The sequence below is a fragment of the Molothrus ater genome, chromosome 17 (assembly GCF_012460135.2).
Source record: "Molothrus ater isolate BHLD 08-10-18 breed brown headed cowbird chromosome 17, BPBGC_Mater_1.1, whole genome shotgun sequence".
NCBI classification, from domain to species: Eukaryota; Metazoa; Chordata; class Aves; order Passeriformes; family Icteridae; genus Molothrus; species Molothrus ater.
The window spans coordinates 13,929,185-13,955,847 of record NC_050494.2 but is presented as its reverse complement, the minus strand read 5'-3'; the positions used below and the strand labels follow the sequence as shown (position 1 = coordinate 13,955,847).

General features: G+C 50.9%; 1 protein-coding gene across 1 annotated transcript; it reads right to left on the bottom strand.

Moving 5' to 3' along the window:
• Nucleotides 1-409: 409 nt before the first annotated feature.
• Nucleotides 410-14,983, bottom strand: SALL4 (spalt like transcription factor 4). The gene is made up of 4 exons (XM_036395430.2): nt 14,914-14,983; nt 4,531-7,062; nt 3,633-3,940; nt 410-2,565 (listed from the first exon to the last, which is right to left on the bottom strand). Exons 1-4 carry the CDS (start codon nt 14,981-14,983, stop codon nt 2,143-2,145), a joined length of 3,333 nt encoding a protein of 1,110 aa, XP_036251323.1. The 3' UTR covers nt 410-2,142.
• Nucleotides 14,984-26,663: the final 11,680 nt, after the last annotated feature.

The window sequence follows — 26,663 nt, the reverse complement described above, 5'->3', positions numbered from 1 at the left end:
AGGATCTCAGCACTTTTCCATTTTATCTCAGAACTGTTTTTCTTTGCTCTTTAGGAGAAGTTATTTATCCCTTTTCCAAGCAGCCAGCATCTTCAGGCACTGGCAATTTGACAACTTAATATTTGTTTTCTCTTTGTAGGATGATCACAGTACAAAAATGATCGCCCATATTCCTGTCATTGTATTCTAGTGGGGAAATCAACACCCCTGGCCCATCCCAAGCCCTGCATCAAAGCCCAGCTGTTCCTGAGCAATGGATCTCCAACTCCTCCATGGCCTCCTAGCCCCTGTTGTTCTAAGCAATGAACTAAAGCCTAACTCTAGCTCCTGGATTTCAGGTCCCTGGAGTGAAGCAGACAAAAAGCTTTTTGCCAGAAAAATGTTCAGCACCAAGTGTGAAAAAGCCATCCCAAAATTTATTCTCAAAAATGTCAACAGAAACGCATCAGTAGATACTCAAAACTACAGAGTTCTTCCAAGTCATACATTCACAATGTAGAAATGTGACAATTGGGATGCCTTTTGCGTGGTCTATGTAACAATATCCATTTTACAGTGTAAACAGGTACTGGTATGTTCTTACCCACGAGTCCAGCAGGAAAGGCACAACTCGGCATACAGAGATCATAAGCAAGAATCAGGTGCAACAACATCACACAAACTTTTGGTAAATCTGCATTTTTGGGGCCTTCCACAAGAGACTGGACTTGAAGATTTCCTGCAGTCCACAGCCAGGTTTCTTTCCCTCCTTCAGTCCTTCCACACCAAATGCTCCCTTTGCAGCCTGGTTCAGATCCCACTCCACATCCAGTTCCAGCAGGCATTCGAGGAATAGTGAAAGGTCAGTCCAGCAACTCCTCAGGTGCTTCCACTAATAATACAACAGGTTTTGGTTTCACATAGTGCATGGAAGCATCTGCTTGGATCTCAGTCATTACAGTGGTCATTATTAGAAAAAATAGACACTACAACTACAAAAGGAAAAAAATGAGGTAGATAACTTAGAATCCAGATGACTATTCCAGCAACCTTCATACAACACACGTGGATCATTAATTACCATTTTGGTGGAATGCAAGCTCACAGACCACCAAAAAAACCTTAATGACCAGAGTAGGAATGCCATCCAAAAACCCACAAAACATTTAACCTAAGCATGAATACTTCATATTTAAATACAGGTTTACACAGACTGATCTCCTAAATTACCCAAACGAAAAATAAAAAATAAAAACAAAAAGTCTCTTGCTAAGGAAACCAGTTCCCATGGCAAATTGCAACAGTCACCTGAGGTTCCTTGCAGAGCTTTCAGACCTGACTTCCCAAGGCAAGTCTTCCCTTTCAAGAGGAAACAACAACAACAAAAAAAAGTATATACATACCCACCCATGCTTGTTTGGGGCTCTTGGTATTGAAATAAAACATCTAGGAAAAACTGCACATCTTTGGAAGCAGGAATTTTGGCACTATACTTGAAGGACTGTCCTAGTAGTAGTATTAAATAAGCAGCAGTCAACAACACAAAGAATTAATTACTTAGGAGCAGTGACTAAAGAAAAACAGCAACTTGCTTTTCATAGAACTTCTGAGGCAAAAAACCAAAGGAATTAAAAAAAAAACTTTGTAGCTTTTATAGCAATTATTAAGAAAAAGTACATTCAGAAACCACACAGAGCCAAAAATCCAAACAGAAAAACTCTAAGAGGGTGGCAGACATTCTAGGATATTTACCCGCATCAATAGTTTCCATTTCTCATCAGTAAATAGAAGCTTTTCCATCAACAGTAGGTTGTTTCCACTCTATTCAAAACCCCCATTATCACTCTAAACAAAGAGGTAAATATTCTAACCTTTGGAATTTCAAGTTGTAGAAACTTCGGTAAGGCTTGTACACATTAAAGTCACACGTAAGAACTACTTTGCAAGACCCGCATCTTTCCAAATAGAAGGAAATCCTATTCTTTATTAATTACTATTTGCAAAGCAATATCATGATTGTACTCTGGGCAACTCTTACAAAGACAACCATAAAATCATTTGCACATCAATAGGAAAATAGGAGGCCGAAGTGGAATCTCTTAAAAATATATGTTTGTGTCTATATATATTTGTTCTTTCTGTAGGTCAACTCCTCTCGAGTCCTTAGCTGACGGCGATTTTGTTCTCCTCCAGGAAGAGAGGGAACTGGTGTTTTGGCACACTGTCTGCAGCAGCGCTGCCCGCCTTCTCCGCCTCGGCAGCGGTGCCGGCCTGGGCCGGGTCTGCCTTGGCGGCCGGGGCAGAGTTCAGGGGCGAGCCCCCGGGCAGGGGCACGGGCAGGGCGGGCAGGGCCCCGCTCTGGATCACCGAGATCTCGTTGGCCTTCACGGCCAGCCCGTTGCTGAGCACGGCCGCGTACTGGTTCCACACGGCGGGGTCGATGCTCACCGAGGGCGCCACCATCTCCTTGGGGAACATCTCCGACACCTTCTTGGGGTCGTTGCCCAGCAGGGCCATGGGGTTGTCGATGGACAGCCGCCTGCCCCGCCTGGCTGAGCTGTTCCACATGTGGGTTCCTACGTGGACCTTCCGGAGGGGGGGGAAAGCAAAGAGAATCGTTAATTCTGCAGCTCTTCCATGGTGGACCCAAATTCTACTGTGCTTGCAGCCAAGTAGCCCAAAGAAGTCAGGCTTGCTCTGTTTGAATTCAGGTAAATATTAAGTTGGGTGGTTCTTGTCAGAGTTCCCTTCCTGGCATGTGTAAGACAGTCATTCACTGCCTGACATCACCATGGTTCTCTGGAGCTGGCTGTTAGAGGACTCGGAGGACTGTGTTTTACACTTGTAATAAGTGTTGTTGGCAAAGACACCCTCTCTCCCCTCAAAACAGAAACCACATTATCTGCTGCAAACAGACCATACTGAAAAAAATACTGGGTAATGCAAAAAAAAACACCAAGTAATTTGGCAGAGGTTCATTTAAGCTGAAATCTTCCACACCACATTCTGCTGGTGCTTCCAGCAAGGCACTGCTCACACTCTGCAGAGTATTTTCTCTCCCCTTCAGCATTTATGCAAGAGCACTGAAGAGCTTGAAGAGGTTCTCACAGGGAGGGAGAAGCCTCTGTGCAAGTGAGGGAGCTGAATCCCTCACGGGACAGATGGATTCATCTGGCAGAAGGACAGACTCACAGCACTTCTTCAGCACGTGCTTAGCCACAATCCCCAAGCACTTTGTGCCATCTCAGGATTATCCCAGTTTATCCCTCCTCGTCTCTCAAAATTTCAAGCAGTGCAGTGTAATGCATTTACTCAGCAGGCAGCATTTTGTAGCAGTCTATGAAATGCTTATGTCTTGACACATCCAAATCCAAATTAAAAAAGAAAGCAATCTGCTTAGTGAGGGCTAAGCCTCCCCTTCCATCCCAAAAGGAAAGTCAAAGACAGCAGCAAAGACCCGAGGGTGAATCTCAGTAACACTTACACAAAAAACTGTGTGGAGAAACTCAGGAAGGAGACAAGGGTCAAAAGTAAGTATTTGAGGAGCTAAGAGAAAAATCAGTGCTGGAGGCAGGTCAAATATTAGAAACCCTAGTTTCTAATCCCTAGTCTTAGTCTCAGAGACCAAGGAGATGACAGCAGACAGGACCCACCTTCAGGTTCCCCTTGGTGGTGAAGGCTCTCCCACAGATGGTGCAGGCAAAGGGCTTCTCCCCGGTGTGGGTGCGCTCGTGGATCTGCAGGGCGCTGGCAGAGGAGAAGTTCTTCCCGCAGGTAGTGCAGATGTGCTGTTTGGCAGGACGGCAGAACTTGGGGCGCGGCACCAGCAGAGGGGCGACGCCGGGGGACAGAGCTGGGGGGCCAATGAAGTGGCCAGTGCTGAGGGGACGATCGCCGGGCAGCTCCATTTTTATCAGGGCTGGTGGGGCTCTGACAAAAGCAGCTGGAATACTGCTTCGACCTGGAAAGAAAGCAGAGGTGGTGCTTATCCCAGCCTAATTCTGCTTCCAAGCTTAAGCCTAGCTGAGACTCCAGGCCCTGCCTTTGAAGCTGTATGCACCTGAAGAGCACATCTGCAGAGGCCACCACACTTCCTAGGATACCCCAAAAGGAATCAGTTCATCCCTGGGTTTGTTGTTGAGCTTAGGAGATAGAAAATCTTTCAGGTCAAATTTAGATCAACCTTAAGCTCACTGCTACAGAGCCTGAAAACCTCACAGACTATTTTAGAATTTCCACATCACACTCTCGGGATAAGCAGTTTTCCCTTAAACACATAAATGCGTATTTTTAAAGAGCTATAAGGAGATACCAAATGAGCCCATGAAAGACAGAGAGGGCACAGTCTACATTAATTTTAAGGAGATGACAGCAGTTAAGCCTTAGAATTTTGGGCTTGACTAAGGAAAACTTTACAGGGCCTATGCCCTTATCCAAACAGAGAAGCAGGAAGAGGGGAAAGCTGAGGAAGTTTGGTTTCCTGTTGCTCCTTTTAGGATTGATTTCCTACTGCCCCACCCCAAATCCCTGCCAGCACTCTGCATTACTCACCATATTCTCCATTTGCAAAGTGTAGCCCAGGCTCTTCCTTGATGACCTTCCGCCCGATGTTGCCGTATGTTAAATCCAAAGCTCCAACAACCCCTTCCACTTCTGCAGGAGCGTTCTCAGCACCCTCTGATTTACTCCCCGGGCCCGAATCCTCCTGGCTGTTGAAGGCAGGTGACTTGGACCTGACGCTCTCAGCCTGGCTGTTGGCCGGGGACGGTGCCTGCAGCGAGGCGGCCTCGGAGGCGGCGGGGCTCCGGCCGTTCTGGTAGTCAGCATCACCCACCAGCGAGGACGAGTCGTTGGTCATGCCGTCGCTCTCTGCAGAGCCGTTGTCGCTGGACTTCAGACTGCTCTGCCGCTGCAAGCTCAGCGAGGAGGCCACCATCTTCATCTGGTTCTCCAGCGCTCCAACCCCAGAGAAGGTGGCGGCCGCGGCGGGCGACTCTGATTGTGCATCATATGGAGTAGGAGGTTTGGAGGAGCTCCTGGGGCCATCCTGAGAGTCCATGTCATCTTCCATGTCTATGCTTTCCACGATCTCCTCTGGGCGCCCGATGTCTCCGTTCTTCTCGGGCACGGCAGGATCCCCCTCGGTGTCGCAGGGGGGCTCTGGCATGGGGGTGTTGGGGATCTGCCCGCCCATGTGCATGCGGATGTGCTGCTGCAGCACCACGGCGTTTGTAAACTTCTTCTGGCAAATGGGACACGAGTGCTGCATCTTCAAGGGGGTGTTGGCCCTGTGGACACCATAGTGGGTTTTGAGGTTCCCTTTAGTGGAGAAGGCACGGCCACAGATCTTACACTTGAATGGCCTCTCCCCGGTGTGGGTGCGGTAATGCATCTTCAGTGAGCTCTGGCAGCTCAGCACTCTGTGACAGATCAGGCACTCGTTGGGGTCAGAAGTGGACTTGTCGATATTTTCAACCAGCTGCTGGAGCTTTGATGTCTCTGAGCCTTGCTCGTTTGACCCACCTACGTGGAAGATGCTCACGCTGCAGGCAGCTTGCGGTGAGCTCAAGCTCTGCTCCGTTCCCGACTCGTGGCCGACCGCCCCCGACGAGGAGGAGCCACCCTCGCTTTCGGGGGAGGGCCTCGACTGCAGCTCACTTGAGAACGTACCAGGCAGAGCCTCCTTGATGCCTGCCAGGCTGGAGATGGCCTGAGGTGCGCCGGTGGCCGCAGAGGTAGGCAGAGTTGTTAGGAGAGGTTTGCTGTCCACAATCAGGTTGGACTCATCCAGTGGCACAGACATCCCGTATGGGATTCCAGTGCTGGTAGGAACATTGTCCAGGTGCTCAGGAACTGGGTAAGGATTCATCTTTATGTGGGGGTACTTGTCTTTGTGACGCTGAAAATGCACTTTGAGGTTTCCTTTGGTGGTGAAGCGGTTCCCACAGATGTTACACTTATAGGGCCTTTCCCCGGTGTGGGAGCGGAGGTGGATCTGCAGGGCACTGTCATTGCCAAAGACCTTCCCACAGAATTTACACTTGTGTTTGAAGAACGGCTCCTCCGCGTTCGGTTTGCTTTCAGACACGCTGATGTTGGGCGGTTTCCCCTTGCCCTTCTTTGAGGAATCCATCACGGACGAGACGGCCGAAAGCGGGTTCTGGAAGATGACCGAGCCGGAGGACTGAGGTAGCAAAGGATTTGGGAACTGAGAGATGGAGCCAGGCAGGCCTCGGCTCCCCTCTGGCTTCAGGGGGAAGGAGGAGGAGAGCCCAGCAGCCAGCGAGCTGGCGGCTGCAATGCCAGTGTTAGAATGAGGTAGTTTTCCTTGCTTCAAGGATTCCAGTGATAGGCTCTGGCTCCCAGCTTTCTGTCCGATTAAAGCCACGGCAGCCGAGAGCTGCTGGGACATGTGGGCACCCAGAGCTTTGAGCGGGTCAGTAGCAGCTGCGATGGAGGGGTGCAGGGCGTGGGGAGCCATCATGGCGATCTGGATGCGGATCTGCTCCGTCAGCTGGATCTGCTGGAGCTGCTGCTGCTGCAGGCACACCAGCTGCTCCAGGATCATGGGGATGGCGTTGAACCCGGCCGCCGAGGAGGAGATGGCATCTGACGTCCGCTGGTTGACGGCCACCTTAGTGCCACGGATGGTCTGCAAAGTCACGTTAGTGTTTGGTACTTTGGGTTTTGGTAGATAACTCAGGCCGGGAGCCGCAGGCGTCAGGGGGGGTTCTATTTTAAGGTACATTCCTCCTACCGGCTCAGCATCCATCTTTCCTTCTCTCTTTTCCACGGAGGCAGTGCAGCCCTTGGCCTGAATGTCCTTGCGTGTCCTGCCGTCCATGCGGTCACTCGGGAAGGTCCCCAGAGGAGCCTCGGAGAAGCTCTCAGGGGGCACTGTTCCCTCGCTGTCGTTCATGATTAGAACAGGCGGATTTTTAGTGCAATTTTTCTTATGCTCAAGGAATTCAGAGAGAACAAAGAATTCTGCACAGCATTTCTCACAGATTTTGGTTTCCTCCGTGCGGCACCTTTTGGAACTCATTTCACCATCTCTATCACCTGGGACGTCTTGTGGACTCCCTTAAAATAAAAGAAAGTCACATTATTAATTGCCAGATTTAGATCAAGCATTCACTATTAAGATCACTGCCTCCACCCCAATTGCAAATTAAAGTACAAGACACTGGAATCAAGTTTGCAGATTAAGCTGAAGTACTGCTCTTTGTTTTGATGCCAACTCCTTCACAACCCAAAATAAATATTAATCTCAGTTCAGTTTACAAGAAAAAACGTATTTTAAAAAAACTCTCACAAGGCTCAATGAAAAAAGATTCATTCCAAATCCCTTTATACAGGTAAAAATCCCCTGGAACAGTTCTGCAAGGCAGCACCTGCACCACAGCTTAAAAGGAACACCAGGACAGAGGAGGCGCCGAGCAAAACACCACACATGAGTTATCTGCTGTTTACACTTCAGGTTCTAACTCTTTCTTAACCATCTCTCACAAATTCATAAAAGGTCGTTAACACAGGAATTTTGAGCAATTCTTACTGTACCGATCTAAACGAGTTTTGCTCTGCCATTCTGAAAGTAATTACAAGCCAAGAGGGCTGACAACAGCCAAGCAAGGCCAATATTAGCTCTGAAATCCTTTGAAAGCAAGCCCACCCCACTAATAATCTCTACATGGACACAGTAGCAGAGAATGATTAAATCTGGAACTTGACACTTGAGTATGCGCCTGCATTGATACCTATGATTATTAAACAATAATATAAGTAACAAGTCCTGCTCACAAAACCACACCAGGGCATTTCCGACCTCGCAGGAGGCCTCCTTCAGCTGCACCCACAACTCACCCACTTTGGGAAGGGGCAGGGAAAGCCAAGAGTCCTCTCCTGCCCTTCCACCACCAGCACGCCACAGCTCAGACTGAGCAGAATTTGTACATGGACCAAAAAAAAAAAAAAAAAAATCGGGGAAATATCTGAACTGCAAGAGGTTAAGAGAAATTATAACCAAAACAGGATGTTTTTGCTCAGCCTTGCCATCCCTCAAACAAGAAACTCCCAGGCTGCTGGAGGTGGGGCAGAGCTCAGGGCAGGAGGGAAAACCTCCCAGCGAGGGGGAGGCAGAAAGGGCTGGGCCCCCATGGGCTCCCCCTGGCTCTGCTCCTATTCCCTGGGTGCCATGGGCGCAGAGGGCCCAGGGAAGGTGCCACGGGCGCAGAGGGCTCAGGGAAGGTGCCACTGGTGCAGAGGGCTCAGGGAAGGTGCCACGGGTGCAGAGGGCTCAGGGAAGGTGCCACGGGTGCAGAGGGCTCAGGGAAGGGTGCCACGGGTGCAGAGGGCTCAGGGAAGGGTGCCACGGGTGCAGAGGGCTCAGGGAAGGTGCCACGGGTGCAGAGGGCTCAGGGAAGGGTGCCACGGGTGCAGAGGGCTCAGGGAAGGGTGCCATGGGCGCAGAGGGCTCAGGGAAGGGTGCCATGGGCGCAGAGGGCTCAGGGAAGGTGCCACGGGCGCAGAGGGCTCAGGGAAGGGTGCCATGGGCGCAGAGGGCTCAGGGAAGGTGCCACGGGCGCAGAGGGCTCAGGGAAGGGTGCCACGGGTGCAGAGGGCTCAGGGAAGGGTGCCATGGGCGCAGAGGGCTCAGGGAAGGGTGCCATGGGCGCAGAGGGCTCAGGGAAGGTGCCACGGGTGCAGAGGGCTCAGGGAAGGGTGCCACGGGTGCAGAGGGCTCAGGGAAGGTGCCACCCCTGCCCACACCCCCCAGCTCCAGCCCCAGTCCCCAGCTGCCCCCAGGGTGGGACGAGGTGAAGCTCAGGAGCTTCTTGTGGCTTTGGTCTGTGCAAGGTGCGGCCAAACCACACCTGGGTGTGTCCTGAATGTGGAGGGACCATGGCCAGGTGACAATTCAAGTACATCACCCTGCTTGAGGGAGGATATGGCAACCCTCACCATTTCCGACCTCAACAAGGGCACTGTGTGTGCTCAACAGAGCAAACTTCAACCGTTTAATGCTGTGTGGCACCAAGTCCATGTGAAAGTTTACTTGTAAAAATAAACATTTGATCAATAACAAAAATTCGCAAGTATCAGAGGCCTGTTCTGCTGTGATCTGCAGAGCAATAAATCCAAACCTGCACAAGTCCTTGAATGGGAAGGAAGGGAGTTCTCAGCACAGATGAGATCAAAAATGTTTGGATGCCTCCCATTTAAGCAGGGAAAATTAAACACTTTCCCTTCAGCCCAAACAACTCCTGCAAGTGACAGAAACAAGAATGGCAGCACACATTTCCCACCCCAGATATCGTTAAAGTGATGTCTCTAAAGCTGATTTAACTCCAAAAACACACAGGGAACCCCAGCCTGCAGACAAGTACATCTACTGCACAATTCAGAACTTGATCAACAGAGTCAACCAGGATTAAGAACAGATTATTTTAAACTTGTTTTGCAGGAGTCTGAGCAGATACACTTGGAAAGAAGGCACCTGGATTAAAAAAAGAGAAAACCTCTAGAACTACTCTATGCTGACTTGAGAGGTCTTTGACTAATTTCCTGTTTCACAGAATAGTAAATTAGAATTTCATAGAATACTAAAACATAAAAATCGCTTCCAAATCCTTCCAGGGTTTGGGGCTTTCCCAGTCCCATCCCCCAGGCAGAACAACACTGTTTCCACGTCACGAAATAATAAAAAATAACCTCAGCTTTTACTTTTTCCAGTGGCACAGAAATGTCTGCACCAAACACTGTTGCCCACCCCCAAGGAGATATTCCAGGATAATGTCTAGACAAGTTCTCAAACTTTAACTGCTTCAAAGCATCCGATCATTTATCTCCTTTCCCATGATAATACTTCTTATTTTTCTACTTCTGCGCTGATAAGATCACACTCAATTAAATGCCCCTTTCCCAATCTCCAGCACAGCCCACGCTCCTCATTTTTGTAATTCTGAGGAGCTCTGGTGACTTTGCTGGCTCTGAGCAGCAGTGGCCATCTCAGAGAAAGAGACTCCAGCGCACTGAGGGTGCCTGAGCTGGGCACCAGAGGCTGGCAGCCCTGCCCTGTCACATATTCTCCTTTCCCTGACAGTGAAGCATTAGCTGGACTCTGAATAAATTCAGTTCAGAGCTTGAAACGACTTGCTGCATGACAAATAGGGAAGTTATGCATTATTTTCCTTTTTACCTTAGAGAAAGGGTTTTAGATAAATTCACAAGTAGGGCGCTGGGTTATTTTCACAGTAGCTGGAATAACAAAGGAGCAACTGACTGTTTCTGTAAAAAACCCAACAGCTTCTGTGAAAATCATGGTGATTTGTAACGACCTCCTCTCCCTGCCCCAAGTGCTGCCATCAGAGCCCCTCAGCTGCCTGAGCCCACCAGTGGCCACCGAAATGCAGCAACAGCCTCAACTCGGGGTTTTTCATGCTAGGAAGGCAGCTCTGCCCACGACCGATGGGGATTTACCCAGCACTGCCCTGCCACGACAATTCCTCTGCACTTCACTTAACCCACTCCAAAGGCTTCCAAGGGACAGGACTTCTGCTGTGTTTTTTTTATCTCCCCACCCCCGAATTTCAGGAATGTTATCTCTCAGCATCTAGTTATCCAATAAGTTAGAAGAATGCAGTAAACCCAGCAGGGGGGTTAGATTGAATCACTGGCAAATGGATGGATAAAATCCACTATTGTGTAGGACAAGGCGGTCATCGACAAGGAAGGCTGATAAAATCCACACCGCTCAAATGATGTAATTTTTTTTTTTAAGGAAAACAGTAAAAGGAGTGAAGTAAATCTGGTTTGATGTGATTTCAAGAAGGGTGCTGCTGGCCTACCACTCATCTAAGACATTAGTGACTTTTTTTCCCTCAACTTTATTTCACTTGAACTGGGATGAAACAAAACTCAAGCCTTCCCACCCACGTTTTTTATTCAGGAGTTTTGATACCTTTCATGAGCTTACTTTCCCCACAGCCTACATCTGACCAACTACTTTTACTCTAAGGTTAACAAAGACCATGCACCTCCCCGGTTTAAATTAACTCAGGGAGGATTGATTTCCACCCTCCACTCCCAGACACGAACCCTCTGCCATCAGCTCGCTGTCGCTCTCAGGGTCCCTGATGCTTTTCTCCTTCTCCAAAGGAGAGGGCTTCCAAAAGCTCCTAACTGCCCCAAATCGCCCTTCTCCCACTCTCAAACAACAATTAGTGCATTTTAACTGTGGCAAAATCACTTTTTTGAGTAAGTAAAACGCACGACTGACAACTTAGAGATATTCCAAAGGCCTCGATGCTCTCTACGCTGAATTCATCAGCTGCGTTTTTCTACCCAAGAAGGACGCAGAAACGCGTTTCCCCCACAATCACCATTTCACATCCTTGCAGGCTCTCTCTCAATGCTTCAACTATTTGATTATCTACCGACTAATTCCCCCTTTGGCCTATCCACAACTTCAAACGAGATATTCAGCCGAACAGAGTAAAAACCACAGCGAACAGGCGCTTGTGAAGAGCAGAATAAGCGCTAAAACCCGCGGGGAAAGCGGAGACGCTGCCCCCCGAGGGCTCACCCCGCTCGGGCCGGGCACGGAGGCTCCGGTGCTCGGAGCCGGGGCCGGTCAGTGGAGGGCCGGGCCGGGCCGGGCCGGGCTCGGAGCCCTCCAGTGCTCGGAGCCAGGGCCGGGCTCAGCTCGGAGCCCCCGGTGCTCGGAGCCGGGGCCGGTCGGTGGAAGGCCGGGCTCAGCTCGGAGCCCCCAGTGCTCGGAGCCAGGGCCGGTCGGTGGAAGGCCGGGCTCAGCTCGGAGCCCCCAGTGCTCGGAGCCAGGGCCGGGCTCAGCTCGGAGCCCCCAGTGCTCGGAGCCAGGGCCGGGCTCAGCTCGGAGCCCCCGGTGCTCGCTGTCGGGGCCGGGCTCGGCTCGGAGCCCCCCGGTGCTCGGAGCCCCCGGTGCTCGCTGCCGGGGCCGGTCGGTGGAGGGCACTCACGGCCCGCGCTCCGGCCCCTCCGGGCCAGCACCACCAGCCCGGGCGGGGCCGCCGCCCCCCGGGCCCACCTGAGGTGCCAGCGAGCCCCGCTCCGCGCTCGGCGGCCACGGGGGGGGCTCCGGCCGGCTCCGAGCCCGCGGCCCCCCGAGCCCCCCGCCCGGCCCTACCTGGAGCACACTTAACACCCGCACGGTGTTTAAGAGCGAGCTAAACGGCACAAACCCCGCTGCCAAGGTCAATTGCATGAGAGTCCTAATTGTGAGCCTGACATCAACTTACCACCCACAGCAAGCAGGAGGAGGCAAAGGTTAGAGCAGCAGCTCTGTCAAAACGTCACATGCCGCCGAGCGCGGCGAAAGGGCTCCATCCCCGCCACGAATATAATGTTTCACTTACGTAAAAGGAAAAGCAAGCCGGGCATCGTCCCCCGGCACCCTCTGCCCCTGGCCAGGGCTGCGGCACCCCGGGCACGGCGGGGATGCTCCCGCACCCGGGGCTCCCGGCCCCCGCCAGCAGCTTCGGGCAGCCGAAACAAACCCAGGATAAACCACCGCAAAACTTGGGCTTTCCTTGCTCAACCTCTCCTCGGCCAACATCCCTCTCCAGTCCTACAGAACTCGGCGCACGAATCGGAGATATAATTGAAGCAAAGCTACGCTAATTTTACCCTGAGGAAAAAGAGAAAAAAAAAAAAAAGTTGCAGTTTGATACTGTATTTTTAAGAATGAATCCGATTTTTAATGGCAGCAATCCAGCACAATAGGCATTTTCAAGCCCTTTGTGGAAATGCTAATTTTCAGTATGTAGCATTATTCCCCTGTGACCACCTGCTGATTTTTTGACCTGTTAATGGAACCCCAGGTTCGCGGGACACTTTAACCCGCTGCATTGTTCACAGAGGTGGGTCCCAAATCGCTTTGCGAAAAAAAGGGAATACTTGCAAAAAAGGAGATAAGGGCTTGATTTTATTATTACGAGTATGTGTATATCCTCGCTAATGCCCCAGACAAATCCCTGCGGAATTTCGACTTTGTTATGCAACTTCATCACTTATTATTTACGGGCACACCTGGAGCGGGGAATATCAAGATTATTTGGGAGATTGGCGGGCGGTCCGAGCCGTCGGAGCCGCAGCCCCGGGTTGCGTTTCGGAGAGCGGAGATCCCGCAGGACGGGACCTGCCCCGACCCCAAAAATCCACAGCACCCCACGAGCAGCAGGAGAATCCCCCCGGCGGGGCCACAGCTCCGCCAAGTCCGCCGGCCTGGGCGGCCGCTGAGCGCTCCGGAGGGATTTCATCCAGGGTTTGGTTGTTAAAATTGAGAACGGGACGGGGGGGGGGGGAAAGCCCGAACAACAATAACAAAAAAGCAGCTGGCCATTGCCCCGGAGAGCGCGGTGTGGAGCGATCCTCCCTCCCTGCCTCCCGCACGCCTCCCCCGCCCCAGCGCCGCATCAGGAGTGATTAACCCTTTTGTTTCAGCGCGGGGCCGGAGGTGCCTTTCCAGCAGCGGGCAGAGATTTACATGTGGAAACATCACCTCCATCCCCCAACCTAACCATATGCACAAAGGAAAACAGTCATGCATTAAACATGGGATTTATTGCCTTCTGGCCAGCATGCTGTTTCTTAAGTCACCATTAACCGGACCCAACAATTGCACATTTCGACTCAAAGAAGAGAAGGGGGAGGAGGGAAAAAAAAAAAATTAAAGAGCCCGAACCTCCTGCGGGCTGGGAATAAGCAGCTCCCGTAACGTGCATGGGTTTTGATCAGTTCTAGGCACGGAAACAAAACCAGTCCCAAACGCAAGCAAAGGTCCCAAAGAAAGGTCTTGGGGGGCACACGGAATCATTTGGGCACAACAACCGCAACAACTCCGAGCAAACTCTCCCGGCCGGGCCGGGCCGTGCCCTGGTGCCGCCGCACTGCGCCCGGGAGCGCCCCGAGCCCCGCGGCGAGCGGGGGAAGAGCCGGGAGCCGCCTGCCCGCAGCCCGGCTCCGGAGATGCCGCTCCGGCAGCGCCGCTCCCGCGGGGCCAGCGGCGAGTGCCCCCTGCCCTTCCCCTGCCCGCCCACCCCACGGCCGCTCCCGGCCGATTTCAGCCAGGATTTCTGCGCTTCCCGAAGCGCGGCCCAGGAACGCGAGCTCCCCAAGAGCGGGGAGAGCGATCGGCGGTGCCGGGTCCCCCTCGCCGCCCCAGTACAAAGCGCTCGCGCACACCCCACATTAGCTCACCGGAGTTATTTTAGGAAGTCGGAAATCAAAGATGGCTGGAGGTCAAGCTACAAAAGGTCCAGGGCGATTGTGATCTCCAACAAAAATAGTCCGAGCGTGGAGCCTTCCCCCCCAATTTTGTGGTTTTTTTTTTTTGTTGTTGTTTTTTTTGGGTTTTTTTAAAGCCCCGCAAAAATTCTCATTTAACTCCCGACAAAGTGCTAAGCACGCCGAGGAAACGCAGCCCGAACCATTTCCTAGCCCTCCGAAGTTCTCTGTAAATTCTCCCCCTGCTCCCCCACCCCTCTAGCCCCATCCCCCCAATTCCCTCCGCCTCGGGGAGCCTCTGGGGCTCCCCTCCCACGCGGCCGCGGCCCCACGCGGGACCCGGCGGAGGCTCCGCGGGCTCGGGGGGAGCGTGCGGAGCATCGCGGGGCAGTGCGGGGCAGTGCTGCGCTCCGCAGCCGCCCCAAGCCGAACCTCCCCGAAAATAGCGAGGAGCCCGCGCCTCGCTCAGCCCCGCCGGGGAGTTCGGCCCCCCAAAAAAAACCTGGGGCGAGCCTTGGGCCGGCGGGCGGCGGAGCCCGCGGGGGGAAAGGCGCGGGGGGTGAAGCACGAGGGTGGAAAAAGCGCCCCGGGAAGCGCCCCTCGCTCCCGCCGCCGCCTCCGCGCATCAGCCGAGCCCGGAGCCGCGGCCGCCCCGCGCCCCTCTGCGCTCACCACTTGCAGCATCTGGGGGCTGCTCCTCGGAGTTGATGTGCTGGGGCTTCGCCTGCTTCCGTCGCGACATGGTGCACCAGCATCGGGAGCATGCAATAGTAGCAATTATTTTCCTCTTCACAACAAATTCCTAGAGTTGGGAAATTTGGGCGGAATGCGCATGTCAGAGTAATTATTATTATCAATAATGCATTGCGATTTATCATGGGTCCCTGACGGCTGATTGGCCTGAGTCCAAGGGCTCACAGATTATTCAAATCAGCCCCATTGATCCGCGCAGCGGGGCACGCTGGGCCATGTAGTCCCCGCGCCCGGCCCGCCCCGGCGGGCGACAAAGGCGAGAGCCCCCGGGGCCGGGGCAGCCCGGGCCACCCCCGGTAAACAAACACCGGGCAGCGCCGCTCTCCTGCCGCACACCGACAGTACCTTTGTTGTCTCACCTGCGCGGTTTATATCGTGCTTTAAAGAGTTTTTTCCCCCCCCCTCCCCTAAAGCAAGCAGCAGCCCGGGACAATGCTCATTCTTCCCTTTGTCGCTCCATAAGGTGGCAAGGGAAGAGCACCGGGAGCTGCAAGGGGCGAGCGCGGAGTCCCGCGGTGGGGAGGGCGGCTGGAGGGGCTTTAAAAGCGGATGCAGACGGAGCGTAATTAGGCTGGTTTGGTTCAGCTGTTTGAGGACGCTTTAAAGTCTCGATTTCTGGGAAGCAGGCGAAGCTGAGACAGTAGTATTTTTAACAACAAATAAAGACGTGAGGCACGTGTGAAAAAGTTGAAGCAGCGGCGCTTTGAGAGTGTTTTCCCACACTAAGTTGGCTGCGTTAATGCAGAGCGGAATAATTTTCATCTTCACTCCCCTTTTCGGCTGTTGGGTTCCATGGGAACGTGAGCCACGTGGAAATCTTCCCCCGAGCCCCAGCCGGGTGGCCCCCGGCGCTGGGTGGCACATTGGGGACGGTCCGTGCGGCTGCAGGACCCGGCTCAGCTGAGCCTGGCACTGAGCTGTGCCGCAGAGCCCCCGAGTGCCACAGGCAGAGTCACCCCTGCACCGCCACTGATCTCACAAAAGCAGAAATGTGAGGATCCTTGAATGTGAGGAGATGTGGACTGCACATCTCCAAAACCTGCAAACACTCCAAACAACTCCAAAAACTGTGAAATCTCTGTGGGACACATGATTGCTTTTTGATTTAACGTAGAACAACACGCACACCCCAGGTCCGTCTATGAAAAATGAAGTGCTTTGCTGGAGAACACTGGGGATTTATTTGATGAAGAGATGATGATGTTGATTTGGAGGAGGGGGACGTGAGATAAGGGCTCAGGAGAATCAGGTCCAGCTGAAGGCACACTGGGTTTGCCCTTGCCATTGCATTCATCGGCGAGCAATGGAGCGGGGTCTGTGCCTCAGTTTCCTGCCTGCTCAGGGAGGGTCCGGCTCAGGGAGGGCTCGGCTCAGGGAGGGCTCAGCCTAGGGAGGGTTCGGCTCAGCGCTGCATCCACCCCGGGGCACGGGGCGGTGCACAAGGGTGGTGCACGCTGGAAACCCCAAATCTGCCTCGGCAGCCGGAGGGAGGAAGCGATGGCACCTCAGGCAGCCGCACAACTGCCACAGGACATTGCACAACGCCAGGGGCTCTTTTCTCCTGGTTCTTCACTGGCACTTTTACCCTGCAAAACCCCCGGGGGCTGTACAACCTTTACTCTGTACCAAAATGTGTGCTTTTGCACAGTCATGTAAAGTACTGGTCAGGATTTTCTTTATTTTGGGGGTGCTTGAGGAGGGGGAGACCTGGATGGGACAGGCATGAAATCTCTTGCTGCTGTAGATGGAGGTGAGCAGTGCATCCTGATCTAATTAGCTGTGTATCCTCTCGGGGCTTGGTTTTGTTTTTACAGCGTCTCATAAGGGGGTTTTATTTAGCTAAGGATAACACAAATCTTGCAGAGCAGAAGGTGTCACCCTCCTCCTTGGACAACTTCTGAACATGGAGGTCAGGGGACAAATATTGGTTTCCAGGCCACTTTCTTCTGCAATCAAAAAAATTGTTTAAAACCAGCATTCTTGGTGCATTTTAATGGGCACATTACATCAAGAGAAACTCTGTATTTACTAATATGAAATGGGAGAGATTACCAAGTATTTGAAATTGCTGACCATTTTTCTCTGGTGTTTACTCCGCCCCCATGTTGCCCAAAGAGCTTCTCTATATTTGTTTGTTTAACCAACAGTTTGAAATGCTCTTTGTTCCCAAAGTGTGTCCTGAGGAAATAGACTGTTAAACAAGATTGATACCAATCGATCCACAGATAGATATTCACATTGATGAATCCTCTCCTTTTACACTTGATATGCTCAGTATGACCAACAGATTTTCAGTTATTACACGGAAAGCTCCCGAGCCACACCAATGAATTTATTAAACCACGCTGGTTTATGTATCCAGCTGAGAGACTGACAGCCCTGTACAGTAGATCCATACTTAAAATAGACAACTCCTGTGGAGCATTTGTACTGAATTTAAAGGAATATATTATATGAAATCAATAGAAGTTTTGGTATTGATTTCGCAGGACTGCGATTTCACTCAGCACGGCTCTAAAGCACAGATAAAATAGAATGCATGGGAAGCATCAGTTTAAAATAAAAATTAAAAAGTTGCTGTATTTAAGGCTGGGAAGACAGCACAAGTAGGGGAAAGAGCACAAAGAAAGTGAAAAATACGGGGAGGAAGAACGTGACCAAGGGAAAGCTGTCCTGATTGTATTTTTCTGGGAAGGTGTTCCCAGCCCGTGGTGGTTATAAATAGGCTGCCCTGGCTGATTACATCATATGCAAAAGGCATTTTGCTTGGCTTTAGCACGATCATATGGATTAGCATGATTACAGCTCCCGGATTTGAAAAATAGCAGGCTTCCTTTTCGGGCTTGACATTTTATTTATTTTTTTAAGAAAAGTGCAGAGGAACAATCTTCTACCACCAACGGAGCTGCGCAGCGTCCCTGGCAGGCGAATTTCCAGGAGCAGCTCGGGTGATAACAGGAGATGTTTGAACACCCTGCCCCAGCAGCACGTGGAGCTCCTGCCACCAGGAACCCGCCAGCAGCTGGCTCTGCCCAGCCCTGGAAATTCCTGTCCTCTGGAATGGTGCTGCAAGATGGTTACATCCATGGAAAAACCGGATAGAGGTGTTTGCTGAAGATGCATGCATTGTGTCTATCTCCCTGTGCTCACTCACTAACTCCCACCAAGGGAGAGGACATTGCCTCAAATCCTGCCTTGGCTCCTCTGAGCAGCTCCGTTCGTTGCTGGGAAGAACACACAAGTTTCAAACTTAAGTCTTTCTTTATGTGTTCAGAATCCAAATATAACTGAAAATGTCTTTTCCTGTGTGTTACCTACATCTTTAGAGCTTGGAGAGCAGAAAAAGAGAAAGGTCTTTGAGGCACAGCAGTGCCCTTGGCTGGGGTGTTCCTGCCCTGCTCCTGGCTGCAGCTCCCTCCAGACGAAGCTTCCAGTGCTCATTCCCTTACTCCCAGTGCTCACTCCCGGTGCTCCTCTCCAGTGCCCGGGAGGCAGCAGGGAAGTTCCCCGTTGGAACATGCCAAGGGAGCTGGAGGTTGCTGATATGAAGTTGTCCATAGCTCTGCAGGCAATGTAAATCAGGGTGATTAACATTCATGGTCGGGCCAGTTTATCAAGATTGAGTGCAGAGACTCAGACATTCAAATTCAGAGGCAGTTCATAAGGGTGCTAAACCTAATGTTGGCAAGGGCAGTGACTCCTCCAGAGCAGACTCCATCCCAATCCAAACCCGGGAGACTCTTCCTTAAACACCTTTTATACCATTATAACTGTGATAACGGAGGGACTTTTTTTTTGTATTTTTTTTCTCCTGTATAGCAAAATAAAGGTTATGTTTTCCCTCAGTCCATCCTCCATTCTAGAAGCTGCTGAGCACCTCGGTCAAACCTGGTCACGGGGGAGAAGTTCTGAAGACATGAGTTTGTGTTCATTGTGTGGCAATCATCACCTGGAGAGAGAAGAAATATCCAAATTAATGTGGCTGTTGGAAGCAGAGTTAGGGCTCAGACTTACCCAGACAGCAGCCAGCGAGGCAGAGGCACCAAAGTGGGACTGAGCAGGGGGAGAAGGATGGAGACCAATCCTTCAGCAGCCTCAGGGAACAGCTCCCTGCTCTTCCTGGTGGTGCTTTGAGTCCAGCTGCAGAAAATGCAGCACAGCACTGCTGAAAGAGGAGAAGCTGAATTCCCTCCTTCCACGAGGGAATTAATGTTAATGCAGACAGGACTGAGCTGTCAGCTGGGCCATGTTCCTGGTTTTAAATGTGTTTTCAGGCCCATATAATCACAGGGTACCCTGTTCTTTACTACCCTTCAGGCCAACGTTAGAAACTTCTTTCCAAGCTCAGCTCTCCCCCACAAGGGAAGGGAATATCACAGGAACTGGAAGTTTTGAAAGAGCCACCAAGGAGCTGCCAGCCAGGAGGAATGAGAGGCATGTGGGTTAGGCAGGTAAACAAACAAATCTCTGGGTGTCTGTGAAAATGCCCCAGCACTTCACCTGTGCAGGAGTACGCTCTATCAGCTCTGATTTCTCAGTGTCCTTGTGCAATGTCTTGTATTGGATGTCAGATGCAAGCTGAGAGCAAGAGGTCCAGCTTTCCCCAGGAGTACCTGCATATTTCAGAATGGGTTACCTGGGTGTAAAGCGAATAACATTCCCCCTCCTCTGCAATATTTGTTCAATTTCAAACACTTACTTGCTTCTGAATAAACCCAAGATCAGAGGTAGGTGTAACTTGGCTTTGTCTGCTGTCTTCTTTGAATTTCATGGCCCAGTGATACATCAGGGAGAGTAACAGGAATCCTGTGAGATCCTTTCCTCCCAGACAAGGTACACAAACCCTTTCTTTAGCACGGGGCTGTAATGGAGCCTAGGGAGATGTCTCATTATTCCCCTTTTTACAGCAGTGGTGTGAGGGTGCACCAGGGCTGCCACAGCCTTGGCTCAATCCTCTGCATGCTTTGGAATTGGATTTTTTTTTCCAGTGAATACCAAGCAATATCTGAATGTGCCAGTGAAATATTGAACCAGATGGCAATAAAAATACAACTTAGTGGGTAGCAAATGAGGACTCCCTCCTCCTGTGTCCTTGTCTCAGATATTGAGGCAGTGCTGCTCCATAATCCATTTGTTGTCACACTTTGTGTTATCCCAAAAAGCAGCTGGTGAAAGGCACGTGGAGCAAAGGGCTGAGTTGGGCTCCAGCTCTGGGTTCTGCTGCTTGCAGAGAAAATCATCCATGTGGGGATGACTTGAAACAGCAGCTCGAGAGAGAATTATCAATTTCCTCGCTCGTGTCAGCGGAGCACCAGGATCGAAACTGAATTATTTTCAGATGTCAAAATACCACTTAGCAGGGGGCTTTTACTTAGTAAAATTAGCTTTCATTTTCTGCTTTTATGACTATGATTAATAACATTTTTTTGAATGTGGTAGACCTAATTCCATTTCTTCTGCTACAGCAGTTTTTCCAATTACTTTTATCAGTTATAACCCAGTCCTAAATTTGGCTACTCTCCATATGGGTGAATTTGGTTCATGCCACACTTGGAGAAGGACTGGCAACCAATTGTTAGTGGAGATTGAGAGCAGGTTTGGGAGGTGCCGTCTGCTCTTCGATAACTCAACTTTTAGTTAAAAAAAAAGAAATATTATCACCAACAAAAAATCCCCAAGCCCCTTGTCTTCAACTGTTGTGGCTGGAAGTCAATAGGAAAAAACCCAACCCAAAACATTAACACTTAAAAGCATGAATAGAAATCAACACAAAACTATCCAAATAGAAGCTGATAGAAAAAAGGACACAAATGTATGAGTTGGTTTCTTATGAAGTGTTAGCTTGGAATGATGACTTGAACACCTAAAATGATCAAATTTAGTGCTCTACTCTCTATGCCAGGAGGGAGGGGGAAATGCAGGGGTCAGAACAGAATGATCACCCTTCAGCATCTGCATAATTTACAGAGTGTTATTGTCTCACAATGTATAGATCTGGTACCAAGAGTAGGGGGTGAAGGAAGCCCATCCCTTCCTTCTCCCCATTCCCTACAGGCCTTTTCTTGTCCAACACTCAAATCTGGTGCTGTGCTCTGCTGCCATAATTACCTCAAAAAGCTGATTTCAGTGCATTATCTCCAGCTTGGATGACATTTCCAATACCACCCCTTGAAATGAACTGAGGGGTTTTACCCTCAGAGATTCATTCTCAGAGATGCTGAAGTGCCGCAGCAGAGCGAGCCTGCTGAAGTTAGGGTTACACTTTTAATATTATTTGATATCTCGGCTCAGACCGGGCACGGCTGAGCTCCTCAGCTCCTCTTGGGGTGCCAGGGGAGGGTGGGTTTGTGGCACCCCTGGCTGCTCCGGCTGTGCCAAGGTGAGCAGGAAGGTGCCAGGCAGGTGCAGGGCTCCAGAGAGCTCCAAGAGGACGCCCCTGAGGCTCTTCCTCTGTGGGGGGAGCTGGGATGAAGAATTCAGGAGGAAGAAAACAAGCAGCCAAGGCTGAATCAGCTGTATTTCACTCAGAACAAAAGTACTTTTTAGGGCCCTTCATAATTATAATCTTGGCAGGGATTTGGCTGCAGGAGAGCTGGTGCAGGGTTTGGATTCAAGGAGGATAAACCCATTTCCATTGCCAACCTCCCACTTTTCAGCTAGTTGTGTCTTGTAACTTGGCTATCCCTGTTAACAGCTAAATTTTAATGTAGTTTTGTTCGCTAGGGTCCAGTCTACTCTACAGATTTTAACTAGATTAAGAGGCAGATCAGCTATAATTGGAGCCCCTGATTGAATTAGATTGGGATTACAAATATAATTGGATACTACCCTATTTGAGACACTTCAAAGGAAATACATCTTCGGAGCATGAAAGCTGAAAAATCAACAAACCTTTGGGAATCCTTGAGCCTGTTTCCTGTGGGGACACAGCCAGGCCCGTGGAGCTCCAGAAAGATATTTTTTAACAGACAGTTCACTCGTAAAAACCCTAAATCAGATTCCTGCCTTACATTCAAGTAGAAGGCAGTGTAACCTTGCCTTATTTTAATCTTGCCCGTGGTGGTGGTACAGCCAGATTAGGCTAAAACTGTGCCTGAAAGAAGCTTTAAAACCTAGTAACAAGTCCTAAGTATGGACTAAGAGGCCTCAGGTTTTATTGGGGTAGAAGCAGGAGCCAGGGTTGAGGGAAAGAACCCCTTTGGTGGATGTGGCTTTTGCAAATTTCCATTTGAAAGGGGCACTTGGGTGAACAATGGTCCCGGCCCGGCTCAGCGCTTGACACCTTGCAGCACGGAAAGGACAAAAGCTGAAAACGTTTTTGGTTTTTTTTTTTCATATGATATCTTTTCCTGTTTGTGGCCTTCGGTCTGTCACTGCTGTGAGCCCCTGGGTACGCAGGGCACACCGAGAACGGGCTCATCACCACAACAGCAGTGCAAAAAACCTCCTGGGTACAGTTTGGGGAGAAAACCAAAAATCTAACTGCCTCTGCAGGGACCAGCCCTGAGACCGAAGGAAATTACAGCTCCACCCTCCAACAGCCGGCCCTGGTTCGGTGTGAGCCTCCCTGGAGATCCCAACACTCCTGGGAGGATGCTCCAGCCTGGTCCAGGCACCAAACCACTCCAGCTCGCATCTCACCCCCCTCCAATCTCCAGTCCAGGCTTCCCCAAAGCCCCCAGACACTCAATTTTGTACATTATTATGTGAGAGGCGTTTCCAGGGGAAGCACCCAGCCTGGGCTGCCCTTTTTGCTGTTTGCTCTTTTTTGGATGTTCCCTTTCTTCACCTTCTCCTTGCACAGGAATTTGGCACTCACAGAAGGAGCTCTGCAGAGCTCAGCCCTGAGCTCTCAAAGTGCCTTCCACACATGAAATATGGGTTAGAAAACAAAAAACAGCCTCAGCAAACCACAATCCCTGACCTATTCCTCACAACACTCACTCCTGGCTCTCTCCACCAAAACTCAAGAGCAGCAAAGCCCCTTCACAGACACTGGAACAACAGTCAATAAATTGTAACCCCCACACTCTTTTGCTGATTAATTGTGAACAACATCCCTGTTTAAAAGTGTGCCAGGACACACTGGGTCCTGATTTATTTCTTTGACATCCCACAGTTAGGTATTTTTCGGTAAAAAGACAAATGCATTAAAGTGATTCTGTGGCCCAAAGTGAGACCTGTAACCATGAAAAAAAAAAAAAAAAGGAGATATGGGGCTCTTGGCTCCTTTGTGTAACAGATCACGGGTATCTGGGAGAGGTTTTATTTATATGTCATTTGTATACACAAGATTTATACTTGCAATTAAGTTTCAGTGTAAATTGGCCTGGCCTGGGTGTCTGTTTAATTGCAGGTGCAAATCAAGCTGGTAACAAATCTCTTCTGCCCCTTCAGATTTGGGAGCAGCTCACATCTGAGCTCCCAAAATCCGAGTGGGGATTTACAGATGGCAAAAAGCCTCACAGAAAGATCTGAGCTCTCACCTGTAAATGGGCCCTTCCACATTTTAATTAAAGAGGTTTTTCCACAAGAAGCTGCCCTTGTACAAATTCACTCAGTTTTGCACATCAAGAGAGTAAATCGTCTCCAAATATTGATATATGTTGAAACTATTGATCCAGCCGAGCAGGTATCTTCCCTGTCGCTGAGACTTTCCAATTTCCAAGGCCGGTGTTATGTGACATCTTTAGCATGAGCAATCTTTATCTCGGGCTGGTTAATTGAGAGGGCTCGGGTTACCCTCCGGAGCCAGCCATCCCGGGTGGGGGTTGCTGTCATTCGGGACATCAGCAATTTGGGCTCCAAGAACGATTCTTTTCAAACTTTTCTTTTCATCTCCAAGATTGACTTGGAAATTTCCAGGGAGGGAAGGGAGAATAGCTGGGGTGGAAGCACCAAGAGATTGGCAGTCACCTTGAGTGTGCAAAGGGGTGACCAAAGAGAGGAAGAAAATGCAATTTCCTTTATTTACTAACCTTGCTCCGTTCCCGGTTTTGTACGACTTGGCAACAATGTATTGATTTTTCAGGAGTTTCTTTTTACAATTACAAAAGAAAACGAAATTACTGATTGGGAAGGAAAACTTCTTTGTTCTGTTTTGTAAAAGAACCGGGGAGTTTTGTGTGTTTGGAAGAAATAGAAATGCATTAAAAGATGAAAAAGGGAAGGAAGAAGATGATGCCACAGAAATCAATACAGAGAATTAGGTGAAATAGAACACCTTGTATGTTCTTCAGAAAAATCATTTTCCATACACTAAATACATTTGCAGACTTGTTTCCTACAAACCTTTCCAAGTTGTTATTGGAGTATGAAGCTACAAGTTTTAAAATGGCTGAGAAATATTTGTTATTTTCTTGAAGGGGAAAAGCAAAAGACTTGGAAGCACTTGGGCTTTCAGAGACCAGATGAGGTCATCCCAAGAAATGCACAGATTTTATCCTCCCTACAGCGGCATAAAGTTATTGCCTGGGGCTGGAAGGGCTGATCAAGGTGTGGGGTGTTACCTGCAGGTGAGGTGAGAAAGAGCTCGAGGTGGAACAGCTTCATCACCCCCTCTGAACACCCAGGGCTGGTTCTGGCTTCAAAGGGAGTCACTGAACTCAGATGAGAAATGGTGAAATCAAGAACCCTCAATTTTGGGTGAAATCAAGGCTAAGGAATGTGAATTTTGGGTGAAATCAAGGCAGAGGAGCCTGAACTTTGGGTGCTAATGCTCTGTCAGAAATGGAACCACTGCAGCCCCATCCCCTCAGCCTGTCCCTGGTTTTTATTCTGGGCCCTGGGTGTGCTCAGGGCTGTTAAACCAGAACACAGCAAAGCCCAGGAGGCCCAGCCAGGAGCCCTGATGATGATGATGATGATGATGAAGTTACAGGTTGGGCACAGGAAGGAAGGTGGCAGCAGGGTTTGGGCAGGGTTCTGAGCCCACAGAGCCAAAACCCCCCAGTTCAGCTCAGTGCCACTGGAGTTTCAGCATGAACAGCATCACTGCTAAACCAGCCTGTGCTCCCAGCTCGCTTTTGTTCATTTTGTGCTGCACTGGCTGAAAAATAACCCAGGAAAAAAAAAAAAAGCAAAAAAAAAAAAAAGCTGCAGGCTCAGCTGGGTCATTTCCTCAGCCCACGGCCACAAAAAGTGTGTGGGGGTCCCCCCAGGGAGGAAGGGAGGCTGCACATGGGGCTGGAGCCCCCCAGCCCCAAAGCTGTCCCCAGGCCGGGCTCAGATCCCCCAGGCCGGGCTCAGCCCAGCCAGGCCGGGCTCAGATCCCCCCCCAGGCCGGGCTCAGATCCCCCCCCAGGCCGGGCTCAGGCTCAGGCCCCCCCCCAGGCTGGGCTCAGGCTCAGGCCCCCCCCAGGCCGGGCTCAGATCCCCCAGGCCGGGCTCAGGCCCCCCCCCAGGCCGGGCTCAGGCTCAGGCCCCCCCAGGCCAGGCTCAGGCTCAGGCCCCCCCAGGCCGGGCTCAGATCCCCCAGGCCGGGCTCAGGCCCCCCCAGGCCGGGCTCAGGCCTGGTTTGTGCAGGAACATTTCTGCTCCTGAAAAGACTCTGTGGGTCTTTTTTTGCCACCAGTGTAACTTCACCTCTAGGAAAGGGGAAATTAGTCTGCAATTATGTAATTATCAGCCACCCTGAAGCTCAATTAATGCATTTTGTAGCTCTTCCGGAGTAGGGGGAGCCTGTTCTGTAAACGTGAACCGGGGGATTTGTCCTGCAGCTCTGCCTGGCTCTGTTGGTCCCGGCAGTGAGGGAGTGCTGTCAAACAGGCCGAGCCCAGGGCAGGGTTTGTCTCTGCAGCCCCTGCCTGTGTGGGCAGAGCTGCTGCAGCTCCGGGAGTGCTGCTGGGACAGCCCGGGGCAAGGCTCACACAGCCAGGGATGCAGGGATGCATCTCCTGGGCCAGGCTGCATTTCCCTCCCCAGGGACTGCACAGCACAACTCTTAAAATCCCCTAAAATCCTCCTCTCCCTGCACTCTGGGGGCTGCCTTGGTGAAGCAGGTTTTCCAATATTGAGGTGTCTGCAGAGCTAAGCAGGGGCAGGAACGCCAAAAAATGGTTTGGTATAGAAACATAACTTATTAAGGCCTTGAAATTTGGTGTAACAAGGCAAGGCTTGATCTCGTCCCTGGACTTCTTGTCCCAAGGGGTGTTTGCAGCCTCCCCTGCAAGGGATTCACTCCCTGAAGCTGCTCTGCCAGCCTGGCCTGGGGGTGCCACACAGGAGGGAAAGGACAGAGGAATCCATATATTCACCTTTTCACACTTACTGAGTCCTGAGGAGTGGGATGTCCAGCTCTGCTCTCGTTCTGCAGCTAGAGAACAGCATCTTCTCCCAGCCCCATCCTCCAGAGCCCTCCTGGGATGGCTGGGATGGCCCTGGTGGGATAAATGGGGGTGCTCATTAGCACTGGGGTGATGGGGAACACCTGAGGCTCCGAGCCCACAGTGCTGGTGACCCACCAGCTCCTTTCTGCCTTCAACATTTACTCCAAGAAAAATGGATTTTATTTCATAGAACTGTCCAAAATAGGTATCACTTTCAGTAGTGGGAGTGTGGTCCCGTTTTTAACAGCACCACGGAGTCTCCCGAGTTAAAAGGGACCCACAAGGATCACCAAGCCCAGCTCCTGGCCCTGCAGACACCCCAACAACCCCACCTGAGAGTCT